Source organism: Scyliorhinus canicula, chromosome 18 (assembly GCF_902713615.1).
Source record: "Scyliorhinus canicula chromosome 18, sScyCan1.1, whole genome shotgun sequence".
NCBI classification, from domain to species: Eukaryota; Metazoa; Chordata; class Chondrichthyes; order Carcharhiniformes; family Scyliorhinidae; genus Scyliorhinus; species Scyliorhinus canicula.
The window spans coordinates 101,257,366-101,270,203 of NC_052163.1; the positions used below are offsets into that span (position 1 = coordinate 101,257,366).

At 46.7% G+C, this 12,838-nt stretch overlaps 1 protein-coding gene and 1 long non-coding RNA gene across 4 annotated transcripts in view; one reads left to right on the plus strand and one right to left on the minus strand.

Annotated features, from left to right (window-relative positions):
• Positions 1-3,832: 3,832 nt before the first annotated feature.
• Positions 3,833-12,838, minus strand: part of LOC119953693 — a 67,233-nt gene continuing 58,227 nt past the window's right edge. For both annotated transcript variants that reach the window (XR_005458078.1, XR_005458077.1), the window contains exons 3-4: positions 5,069-5,207; positions 3,833-4,717 (exon numbers count right to left, since the gene is read on the minus strand). This is a non-coding gene — a long non-coding RNA (uncharacterized LOC119953693). The remainder of the gene's footprint in view (positions 4,718-5,068; positions 5,208-12,838) is intronic.
• The window catches only part of acer1 (alkaline ceramidase 1), a 45,062-nt gene continuing 36,748 nt past the window's right edge, over positions 4,525-12,838 (plus strand). For both annotated transcript variants that reach the window (XM_038778236.1, XM_038778237.1), the window contains exon 1: positions 4,525-4,670. In XM_038778236.1, the coding sequence (XP_038634164.1) occupies positions 4,578-4,670 (93 nt within the window). In that variant the 5' untranslated portion in view covers positions 4,525-4,577. The remainder of the gene's footprint in view (positions 4,671-12,838) is intronic.

Consider the following 12,838-nt stretch of genomic DNA (forward strand, 5'->3'; position numbering starts at 1 on the left):
CAGCCTCGAGGTCGGTGGCCTCGATGTATAGGAGGAACTTTTGTTTGAAGATCTTCCAATTGGCGCCGAGACTGCCGGAGATGCGGAGCTGCAGAGGAGGCTGGACGTTTTCCATGTCACCGGATTGCTGCTTGCTGGTCAATGCTGATTCACTCAAGGTAGATCCGTCAGATTTCAGTATCACTCCATGGTACCATGATGTGTTAGGCAGGTTGGGTCGACGTGGACTGCACTTGATGCAGTGTAGCGAGAGACAGACCTCCAACACTGGATAAGATCCAACACAATTTTATTAAACGTCTTAACTAATATACATGTTCAACTGTGGGTTGACACTATACTGAATTGACTGGAGACCTAGTACAAGCCTGACCAGACTTACTAGCTACCGCATGGTGTTTGCCCTGGCTAGCTCATGAGCTCTGACTGTCTCAGCGGCTGGGTCCAGAGAGGGTGGGAAACCTAGTGCCCTCTGGCTTTATAGTGGTAGTGTCCTGTCTGGTGATTGGCTGCTCTGTGCTGTGTGCTTACTGCTCAACCTGTGTGTCAATCACTGCCTGTCTGCACTCCATTATATACATAGATGTATATTATGACAGGAGCAATGGAACATGGGAGTATATTTGCACAAATCACTGGAGGTGGCAAACTTGTTGAGAAAGTAGTTAATAAAGCATATGGGATCCTGAGCTTTATAATCAGAGACATTCAGTACAAAGTGAAGAAGCTATGAAGAACCTTTATAAACCAGCAAGGGTTGGATTCTCTGATTCTGCGGCTATGTCCCCACACCGTCGTGGAAATGGTGACGTTTTACGCCAGAAAAACTGCCGCAAAATGGCCACCGATTCCCCGATTTGCTGGGGGCTAGCAGGACAGCAGCGTAGAGCACCCAGCTCCAGCTGCCGATATACCCCGAGAATTACCGGCTCCGTTGCCACGCATGCACATGACGGCGGCCTGCAGTGGCTGCATCTTGCTACATGGCGGCCGCCGCCCACGGACTGCAAAATAGTCCCCCCCCCTTCGGCCGGCTCGTGTGCCCCAGACCCCCCCCCCCCAAGTGTCCCCAACCCCGAATAATGTCCCCGCTGCCCGTGGATCGGCCCTCCCCCCACTGTGGCGGCGCTGGACTGAGTCCGCAGCCGAGTGCTCAACGGGTGAGACCACGCGTATCCCACACCGTGAGGAACTCAGCCGGTCGAGGGCGGAGCATCGGGTAGTGGAGGCCATCGATACGTAGCGCGGCGTACTCCTAGAGTACGCCACTTTGAAGGGGACAGAGCATCGCAAAAGCGGCGCCGCCTCCGATTTGATCATAAACTTGGATTCTCCGGCTGGTCGCCGAACGCAATTTCGCCATCGGAGACTGGAGAATCCAGCCCCAGTTTTGCCTCAACTGGAGTATTGTGCCCTGTTCTGGGCACCACACTTGAGGAAGGATGTAAAGGCATTGGAGAGATTTACGAGAATTATTCCAGGGATGAAAAGCTTTAATTACCAGGGTGACACGGTGGTACGGTGGTTAGCACTGTTGCCTCACAGCGCCGAGGACCCAGGTTTGATCCTGGCCCCAGTCACTGTCTGTGTGGGGTTTGCACATTCTCCCCGCGTCTGCGTGGGTCTCACCCTCACAACCCAAAGATGTGCAGGGTAGGTGGATTGGCCACGTTAAATTGCTCCCTAATTGGGAACATAAACTACCTGGGTATTCTAAATGTAGTTTAAAAAAAGAAAAGCTTTAATTATGAGGATATATTGTAGAAGTTGGGGCTGCCCTCTTTAGAGAAGATTCATTCAGAATAATGAGGGATCTGGAAAAAGCTGTTAAGGAGACGCTGTTCCCATTGACCAGAGGAGACCATAGAACCATAAAAAAGTTACGGGGCAGAAAGAGGCCATTCAGGCCACCATATCTATGGCAATCAAAAAAGAAACTAACTACTCATTTTAATCCCACTTTCCAGTGCGTGGTCTGTAGCCTTGCAGGTTGCAATACTGCAGACGCCAATCCGGCTACATTTTAAATGCATTGAGCATTTCAGCTTCAACCACCAATGTAGGCAGCGAATTCCAGACTCCTACCACCCTCAGAGTGAAAAAGTTTTTCCTAATTTCCCCTGTAATCCTTCTACCGATCACATTAAATCTATGCCCCCTGGTACATGACCCCTCAGTTAGGGGGAAACAAGTCTTTGCTCTCTACACCTCAATTAGGTCAGCCCTTAACCTCCTCTGTTTGAAGGAAAACAACCCTTGCCTATCCAATCTCGTCTCATAGCTGCAATTTTCAAGCCCAGACAACATTCTTGTAAAACTCCTCGGCACTCTCTCCAGAGCAATTATGTCCTTCCTGAAATGCGGTGACCAGAACCGTAGCAAAAATTCTAGCTGTGGCCTAACTTGCATTGAACACAGTTCCATCATTAAATTGCATTTGTATTCAATACCTCACCCAGTAAAGGAAAACCACCTTGTCCACCTGTCCGGCCATCTTCGAGGACCTGTGGACATGCATTCCAAGGTCTCTCACTTCCTCAACCCTTCTAAATATCTTCCCATTTATTGAGTATTCCCTTTCTTTGTTTTTCCTCCTTGTGGTAAACCACTGTTACACCTGTATTAGGTGATGTAAGGTAGGACCTGCACTACAGGTTCGCCAGTAGCTCCTGCCTGCTGGCTCCGTCCAGTAGAAGGAGCGTGTCCTCTATTCAGCAGCCATTTCGCCAGCTGCTGTGGGAGGCCACACATCTTACTGCAATAAAGCCACAGTTGTATCCAACCTTAGTCTTTGTACAATTGATCGTGCATCAAATTATTGCAGTAAGGTTTTCTAGAAGATGGACCCCGAATCAAACCACATCGCCTGCAGCTGGATCCGCAATCAAGCGACGCCAAAAAGGACTTTAATCACTGGCTAGCTTGCTTCCTCAGATGAAATTACTTCACACTTTTCCGGATTGAATTCCTTTGGCCCTTCTCTGCCCACTTAGCCAAACTGTTGATATTGTTTTGGAGTCCACAGCTATTCTCTTCATTGTCAACCACACAGCCAATTTTTTGTATCATCTGCAAAATTCTCAATCATGCCTCCCACATTTAAGTCTACATCATTGAAATATATAAGAAACAAGGTCGGTACAGTGGCACTCCGTGCTCTGGTTTCCTCCCACAGTCCAAAGATGTGTAGTCTAGGTGGATTGGCCATGCTAAATTGCCCCTAAGTGTCCAAGGGTTGGATGGGGTTACAGGGATAAGGTGGGGGATTGGGCCTAGAGAGGGTGGTCTTTCAAAGGGTTGGTGTAGATGCGACTGCACTACCCCAATCAAGCCAGACACATTTAAGGTGTTTGTCAAAATAAACAAAAGTGACACGAAGGAAATATTTTTACGTAGCGAGTCATTAGGATCCGAAAAAAATGAAAAGGGCAGAATTTCATTATCGAAAAGTCAAAATTCCGACAAACAGCAGAGATTTCTCACCCCCTCACTACCTGAGAGCGTGCTGGAGGCAGATTCAATTGTGACTTTCAAGATGGAACTGAATAACTATCGCAAGGGAAAACGTTTACAGGGGTTACAGGGAAAAGGTCGGACCATGCACCTCGCTGAGTAGCTCCTAGGGAGAGACAGCATGAGCACGCTGGGCTAAATGGCCTCATTCAGTGCTGTAACAATTCTATGATAGTCGTACTATCCAACACTCCCACCCCTTTATACACCTGAGCAAACCATTCAGCTCTAAGAAGGTGACTCATCACCACAATCTCAAGAGCAGTTTGTGTTAGGAAATAAATATTGGGCTTTGCCAGTGACGCCCACATCTTGTGAATGAATTTTTAAAAAAATGTTTATTAAGGCACAATCATCTCACACCTCTGACAGCTGCTTTGAAACAGTATACATGGCTTCTCAACAATGAAACGGCGCCTGCAGAACAAAAAAGCAGGTTTGACGAGGCCAAAATTCCAAAGGACACAGCCTATTAAAGCTAACAAGTGGAGGTTTAATCTTTTAACTTTTTGAAGGGTTGTACCGAATCGTAATTTAGCTAAATAGGATTCTGAATATTACAGTGCACAATCCCAGATCTGAAGCCCGCATTTGTACATCTAGGGGGAAAAAATGGAAAAATGTCCCTTTTAATTAGTTTGAGGGCACTCGTCTTTCGTTATTTTAGGAATGGTGTTGGCATTAACAAAGCCCTGTAAGGGTTAAGGGGTGGGTAAGAGAGTTAATATCATTATTACGGAATGCAAGACACCTTCCGGCATGTAGTCCAACCTGGTCTCTAACTATTTCACCATATCTGCGTCTGTTTACTGGGATTTTTTTGTTTATGGGTTTGAGCTGAAATTCCCTGGACGGATTGTGGCTGACATCACATGACAATAGTTCTGATTACTCTGGATACCTGCAGGTTGATCTTAAATAATTCATATCGTTTGCGTCTCCCTCGCTCTCTCCTTGTACCAGACACACAAGCTTTTTAATTTGTTTAGTTTTTTTTTTCTGTTGTTGCAGACGATTTTATGTTTCATTTTATGAGCACACAAATCTTTCACTGAAGACCCAGCATGGCCAATGTGTTTGCATACCAAAGTTCTCAAATCGACTGGTGCGAAGACAATTTTCAGTTTTCAGAGAAAGTTGCTGAGTTCTACAACACGGTGAGTGCTGACTGTTGACTCGTGCATTTTCACGATTATGTGGGACTCTGTGAAGTACAAAATAAGTAATTCTCATTTTAAAACCTTATCACAGACTAGGATTAGGGAAGGCAACAGCGTTTTAAACTGTATCACAGACAAGAGTTGAAACAAGTTGTCTGAAGCAATGTTTATATTACATCTTGAACCTGCCAGTCTCTTTTGACTGATCTCAGATTTAGTGTGAGTTTAAATTCATTATTTGCCATATGTGGCCTACCTGATCTCTATACCGAGGTTACCACGAAAAATGAATCAATTTGTTTCCCCATGGAGAATATACAGCTCATAGCAGCTTTTATGCCTTAATTCTGTTATTTTATTCCTCATTCATATTGCTGATCTGCCATTGATCTCACCGTTGAAACCAAAGCCAGGTCTCTAATCCATATCTGAGTCCTCAGAAAGTTTTCTTGAGATGGTGGTCTCCAAATAGTGGTGGGCTGGTCTTTCTCGCCCATTCATCTGCTGGGGGCGCTTTTATTGTCACCAGGAAAGCTATCAGATCAAAAGGAACAAAGTTTTTAAATGTTTCCAAGTCTAAAGCACACGGACACACCACCACTACTTAAATTATTTAGAATCATAAGAGCATAGCTGTAGTTCATTGGCCCCATTGTGTGTGTGCTGGCTTTTTCCAAAGTGCTACCAACTTCCTAAATTATTTCTTAATATTGTTTGGGTCAGGGGTGGGCAAACTACGGCCCACGGGCCGCATGCGGTCCGTCAAAGGTCTTTATGCGGCCCACCAAGATCAAGTCATAAAAAATTTTTTTAAATGTTTTTTTTAAAAAAAATTTATTTTTAATTTTTTTAATAAGGTTAATGGGGGGGACTGTTGGGTTACTGGTATAGGGTGGATACGTTGACTTGAGTAGGGTGATCATTGCTCGGCACAACATGTGTTTCATGTGAAGTTTCTACTTTAAAATATTAATTAATAAAAATTAATTGCTTTTTTAAATTTAAACTGAGTTACTTTGTTTTTCAAATAAATGTGTTTCATGTAAAGTTTCTACTTTAAAATATTAATTAATAAAAATTAATTGCTTTTTTTTTCTTTAAAAACCTTTTATTTTGGCTATTTTAAATATTAATTATTTTACTTAATATACTATGCAGCCCTTTAAAATTGTGAATTTCTGAATGTGGCCCTTACACGGAAAAGTTTGCCCACACCTGGTTTGGGTAATTTACTAAAAGGCTGGGGGAGCTCTCTACTGATGAATGGTAGGGAAACACATTCACCACCCTTTCTGAGGGTAGGACTTCAGTCTGGCAGCATTTATACTTGCTTGTCACCTTTTCGATTTGCTTGCATTGGTTTTGTCTCCTTGAAACGCAAATGAAGGCGTTTTAACAGAGGTAGGCGGAATTTAAATGCAGTACATAGAAATACTTCAGAAAATGGTCCTGTTATATATAACGACTATAAGCTTGTCCATATAAGAGGCAATCTGCTTAGAAGAGTTTCAGAGGCTGGAAAAACTAGCCATAAACATCATTGGCGATAATCCATCAAGATTTTCTGACTGGTACAAAACATCATACTAGCAACGGAGTTGCAGATAGTGAAGGGGACTGTCAGAGAATACAGCAGAATATAGATAGATTGAAGAGTTGGGCAGGGAAATAGCTGGTGGAGTTCAATCCGGACAAATGCGAGGTGATGCATTTTGGAAGATTAAATTCAGGTGTGAATTATATAGTTAATGGCAGACCCCTTAAGAGCATTGACATACAGAGGGATCTGGACACTCACGTCCATAGTTCCATGAAAGTGGCAATGCAGGTGGATAAGGTGGTCAAGAAGGCTTACGGCATGCTTGCCTTCATCAACCGAGGCTTTGAGTACAAGAGTTGGCAGGTCATTTTACAATTGTATAAAACTTTAGTTAGGCCACATTTGGAATATTGCCTGCAGTTCTGGCCAGAAGGACGTGCGTGCTTTGGAGCAAGTGCAAAGGAGGTTCACCAAGATGTTGCCTGGTCTGGACAGTGTTAGCTATGAGGTGAGGTTGAATAAATTTGGATTGTTTTCATTGGAAAGACAGAAGCTGAGGGAAGACCTAATTGAGGTCTACAAAATCACGAGAGGTATAAGCAAGGTGAATAGTCAAAAGCTTTTTCCCAGGGTGACTACTCAATTACAAGGGGCACAGGTTTAAGATGAGAGGGGGAAGGTTTTGGGGTGATGTGCGGGTAAAACTTTTCACCAGAAGGTGGTGGGTGCCTGGAACACGTTGCCAGTGGTGGTGGTGGTGGAGGCAGGCACATTAACAACATTTAAGGTGTATCATGATAGACACATGAACAGGCGGGGAATGGAGGGATACAGATCATTAGCGCCATAAGTAGTAGGTCTAACTAAGGAATCTGGATCGGTGCAGGCTTGATGGGCCGAAGGGTCTGTTCCTGTGCTGTAATGTTCTTTGTTCTCAGCACCTTTAGAATTTCAGGTCTAAACCTTGATGTCTAAATTCAGCACCAGTGACTCTTCCACTTATAATCTTGGTTTTGAGAATCTGGGCATTTAGGGATTACTTTTCTGCCATGATAAAATTAATGGAGTCTGTCCCGAATAGGTTATTCTCATCCAGTCTATTTGTTTCAACCTTTCTGGCCTTTACTGAGATCACAAACAAAATTCTTTTGTTTTTTGCCGTGCTTTTCTAAAAATAAATTTAGAGTACCCAATTAATTTTTTTCCAATTAAGGTGCAATTTAGCATATTACTGTTTCAATAAAAAGATATGGACAATCCGCCAACCGTGCACATCTTTAGGTTGTGGGGGCGAAACCCACGCAAACACGGGGAGAATGTGCAAACTCCACACAGACAGCGACCCAGAGCCGGGATCGAATCTGGGATCTTGGCGCTGTGAAGCAGCAGTGCTAACCCACTGCGCCACCGTGCTACCCTTTTGCCGTGCTTTTTGATTAATATTCTGGTAGAGATTGCCAAATCAAGTGCAAAGCATTGATCAATAACAAGTTTTCATCCATATGGTAATATTTATGCGGTAATATTAATATTCATTAATGTGGCAGAACATCCCAAGAATCTTCATTGGAGGGAATTTAGACAAAATAATTGATATTGAGTCATCAGACAAAGTTTGGTCAAGGAACAGCTTAAAAAGGAGAGAGAGGTTTTTCTTTATTAGTGAATTGGATGTGGGTGTCACTGGCTGGGCCAGTATTTATTGCCCATCCCTAATTGTGCCTGAACTGAATAGCTTGCTAGACGATTTAAGAGTCAACCACATTGCTGTGGGTCTGGAGTCACCTAGGCCAGACAAGGTAGGGATGGCAGATTTCCTTTCCTTAAAGGGCATTTGTGAACCAAATGGGTTTTTATAATAAGGGCAGCATGGTGGCACAGTGGTTAGCACCGCTGCCTCACAGTGCCGGGGACCCAGGTTCGATTTCAGCCTTGGGTGACTGTGTGGAGTCTGCACGTTCTCCCAGTGTTTGCGTGGGTTTCCTCCGGGTGCTCCAGTTTCCTCTCACAGTCCAAATGTAAGCAGGTTAGGTGGATTGGCCATGATCAATGCACGGGGTTATGGAGGCAGTGGAGTGAGCCTAATTACAGTGCTCTTTTAAAGGGTCGGTGCAGACGTGATGGGCTGAATGGATTCCTTCTGTACTTTAGGAATTCCATGGAACAATCAACAATGATTTCATGCTTATCATAAGACTTTTAATTCGTGATTTTTTATTGAACTCAAGTTTTTGGTGGGATTCAAACTTGGGTCCCCAAAATATTGGCCTGGGTTTCTGGATTACCAGTCTAGTGACAATACCAATATGACACCGCCTCCCCAATGGTGGAGCAATATATGTGTTAATGACTTTACCTCAAATATCCACCTAACTCCTGTCCTTTCAACAATTATCTGCTACTCCCTGAAGTTATGCAATAGTGGTATTTAAATAGTAATCATGATGAAAATTAGATGTAACTGATTGCACCCAGGAATTAATTCCCTTTTTTATCACTAAAGTGCATAGTGTGCTCAGCCCACCTCATATAAAATGTGCGATGATTTGGCAATTTCTAGAAGCTAATGCTTAAAGCTGTATTTTTATTTGCTTCCATCTATTTTTGGTTGCAGTCACCTAAATTCTCAACACGGGAGTTACTGGGAGAGTTACGTGTAGCAAACAAACACAGGTTTATCTAAAGGGTTGCCAATGGTGACTAAAAAATGTATTCCTGGAGATTTCATCACATGAATTGTCTCACGGCGCTGAGGACCTGGCTTCGAATCCCGGCCCTGGGTCACTGTCTGTGTGGAGTTTGTACATTCTCCCCATGGCTGCGTGGGTTTCACCCCCACAACCCAAAGATGTGCAGGTTGAGTGGATTGGCCACACCAAATTGCCACTTAATTGGAAAACAAAAATAATTGGGTATAGTTGGTCTTCCAGAAATCTGAAAGATGCAATTGCATCGTGATTGGCTTCTATTTTTTTTCCAAAAGATATTTTATTCCAAACGCATTCAACAAAATAACACAAGCTTAACGTCCAATCAAAGTATACAGTTTGTACATTTTTTCCCTTTTAATCCCCCTCCCCCCCCCCCCCCCCAATCACAGCTCCTCAAACATAGCCATGAATGGCTTCCACTGTACCTTCTCTGACCCCTTTACGGCAAATGTGATTTTCTCCAACCTGAGAAATTCATACAGATCCCCCAGCCGAGCCACGATCCCCAGTGTTGTAGCCAACCTCCAATTCAAAGGTACCAATCCCCGGGCAATCAGAGAGGCGAAGGCCACGATATCGGCCCCCCTTCCCCTCCAGCAGCTCCAGCACCTCCAACATCCCAAAGATCGCCACCATAGGGACCGGCTTCACCTCAACCCCCTACAATCCTCGAAAAGTCCCCGAACACGGCCTCCCAAAAGTTCACCAACTCCTCACACCCCCCCCAGAACATATGAACATGATTCGTTGGCCCCCTCCCACACTTCTCACATCCGTCTGCTACCCCCGGAAAAAACCCACTCATTCGAGCCCGAGTTATGTGGACCCTTTGCACCACCTTAAATTGTATCAAAACTCATTCTCGCTCAGGAGGAGGTTGAGTTCACTCGTTGCATTACCTCACACCAAAGTCTCCATCCTATCTCCCACCCTAACTCCTCCTCCCAATTCCGCCTGATCCTTTCCACTAATGCCTTGCGCTGCTCTCCCAACCACCCATATATATCCCCAATCCTGCCACCCTCCACCTCATCCGGGAGCAGCATTTCCTACAGAAGCGTATATACTCTAGTACCTAAAGAAACAAAGGGAATTCCTTATCCACAAAGTCCTGATCCTGCCAGTACCTAAACTCACTTCCCCTTGGTAACTCAAACCTCTCCCGCAGCTCCTCTTGCCCATCAAACGTTTCCTCCAAAAATATGTCCCTAACCCACTGCAGCCCCACCTCCCGCCACCGCCTATGTCCACACCCCCCCCCCCCCCCCCGAGCTTATGGCTTCCACACAATGGCGTCAATGCCGACATGTGACCCAGTTTAAAGTGCCTCCTCAGCTAGTTCGAGGTTTTTATTGATGACACCACCACCGGAGTCCCTTTATACTTCCTCGGAGTGAGCGGCAACGAGGCCTTCACCAGAGCCCTCAGGCTTGTACCCTTACAAGACGCCTCCTAAAGCCTGACCCAATCTGTCCCCTCCCCCCTCCCACCATCGTCTCACCTTCTGCACGTTTGCTGCTCAATAATAATGCAACAAGTTTGGTAGTACCAACCCCCTTCCTGCCTCTGCCTTTGCAACAAAGCCCTGTTCACCTGTGGCACCTACCCTGCCCACACAAATTCCAAGATTAGCGCATACACCTTCTGAGAAAAGGCCTTGGGGAGAAAAATCAGGAGGGACTGAAACACAAACAGGAATCTTGGCAGCACATTCACCTTCACCACCTGCACCCTACCTGCCAATGTCAGATGCAGCATATTCCACATTTTAAAGTCCCCCTTGATCCCCTCCACTAATCCTGTCAGGTTCCACCTATGTATTGTGGCTCACTCATGTGTTACCTGGATCCGAAACTACTCCCTTACCACCTTAAATGGCAGAGCCCCCAGGTTCGCACCCCCGCCCCGCAGAATTAATCAGAAACACCTCACTCTTCCCTACATTCAATTTATAACCCGAAAAACCCATGATTCTACCCATGCTTTCCAGCAGTTCCAACGTAAACAACAACAGGTCATCGGTGTACAGTGGCACCCAGTACTCCCTCCCCCCCTCACAATACCCCGGCACTCATCCAAGGCCCGAAATGCCATTGGTAACGGCTGTGGTAGTCACCACTGATGTATATATTAGGTGATTTGTGGTAAGGCCCTGTACTACAGGTACAGGAGTAGTTCCCTGCCTGCTGGCTCCGCCCAGTAGGCGGAGTATAAATATGTGTGCTCCCCATACATTTCACCAACTGCTGTAGGAGGCCACACATCTTAGTGTATTAAAGCCTCGATTGCATTCAACTCTCGTCTTTGTGTAATTGATCGTGCATCAATTTAATACACTAAAGTTTTCAGAAGATGGACCTCCGCATCAAGCCGGATCGCCTGCAGCTGGATCCGCAATTAGGTAACGTCAAAAAGGACTTTGAACATTGGCTAGCCTGTTTCAAAGCTTACATCAGGTCTGCACCAGACCCTATCCCGGAAGCTCAGAAGATTCAGATTCTCTACACGCGGCTGAGCTCCAACGTCTTTCCACTTATCCAGGACGCGCCGACCTACGACGACGCCATGGCGCTACTGAAAGAAAACTACGCTCAGCGGACTAACACGCCTTATGCCAGACACATCCTCTCCACTCGTAGTCAACTCCCTGGTGAGTCAGTTGAAGATTTCTGGCCTGCTCTAATTCCCCTAGTCAGAGACTGTGACTGTCAGTCTGTCACGGCCACGGAACACTCGAATTTGCTTATGAGGGTCGCTTTTGTTATGGGAATAAGGTCAGATTACATCCGCCAGCGCCTCTTAGAAGGGGCCACGCTCGACCTCGCGGCAACCAAAAAGCTTGCGCTCTCACTGACGATCACCTCGCGCAACATCCAGGCCTACAGCCCCGGCCGAGCGGCCCCCTCCTACGCATCGTGGACTCCGCAGACGGCCACACCATCGGGGACCCCACTCAGCCAACCCCACGCCTGTGCCGCACGCCCGCCGACCAACCCTGGGGGCCCCAGATGTTACTTCTGTGGGCAGTCAAAACACCCCCGACAACACGGCTGGTCCGGAGTGCCCTTTGTAAGGCCTGCAGCAAGAAGGGGCACTTCGCTGCGGTGTGCCAGGCCCGCTCAGCCGCCGCTATTGTTCAACCCCCACCACGTGCGGCCCATGGGCGCCGCCATCTTGTCCTCCCCAGGAGCATCAAGCGCCGCCATCTTGTCTTCCCCACGACACATGCGGCCCGTGGGTGCCGCCATCATACCAGGATCCATGCCCCCTAGGCACCCCATCGCTTTCCACTATCGACGACCAGCCGCGTCTCACCTCAGTCACGATTGACTATTTTCGCCCACACAACCTAGCAACTGCCTCTACAAACATGAAAATCGATGGGCACGAGATCTCCTGTCTGCTGGATTCCAGGAGCACTGAGAGCTTCATTCACCCCGATACGGTAAGGCGCTGCTCCCTCGCAGTACACGCCGCCAATCAGAGAATCTCCCTGGCCCCCAGATCCCACTCCGTGGCGATCCGGGGGCACTGCATAACCACTCTCACTGCCAGGGCGTGGAGTTTACCGGCTTCCGCCTCTACGTCCTCCCCAACCTCTGCGGTGCCTTACTACTCGGCCTGGACTTCCAGTGCAACCTCCAGAGCCTAACATTGAAATTCGGCAGGCCCCTACCACCCCTCACTGTGTGCGGCCTCGCGACCCTAAAGGTCGATCCACCTTCCTTATTTGCAAACTTAACCCCAGATTGCAAACCCGTCGCCACCAGGAGCAGATGGTACAGCGCCCAGGACAGGACCTTCATCAGGTCTGAAGTCCAGCGACTGCTCCGGGAAGGCATCATCAAGGCCGGCAACAGCCCCTGGAGAGCCCAAGTGGTAGTGGTGAAAACTGGGGAGAAACACAGAATGGT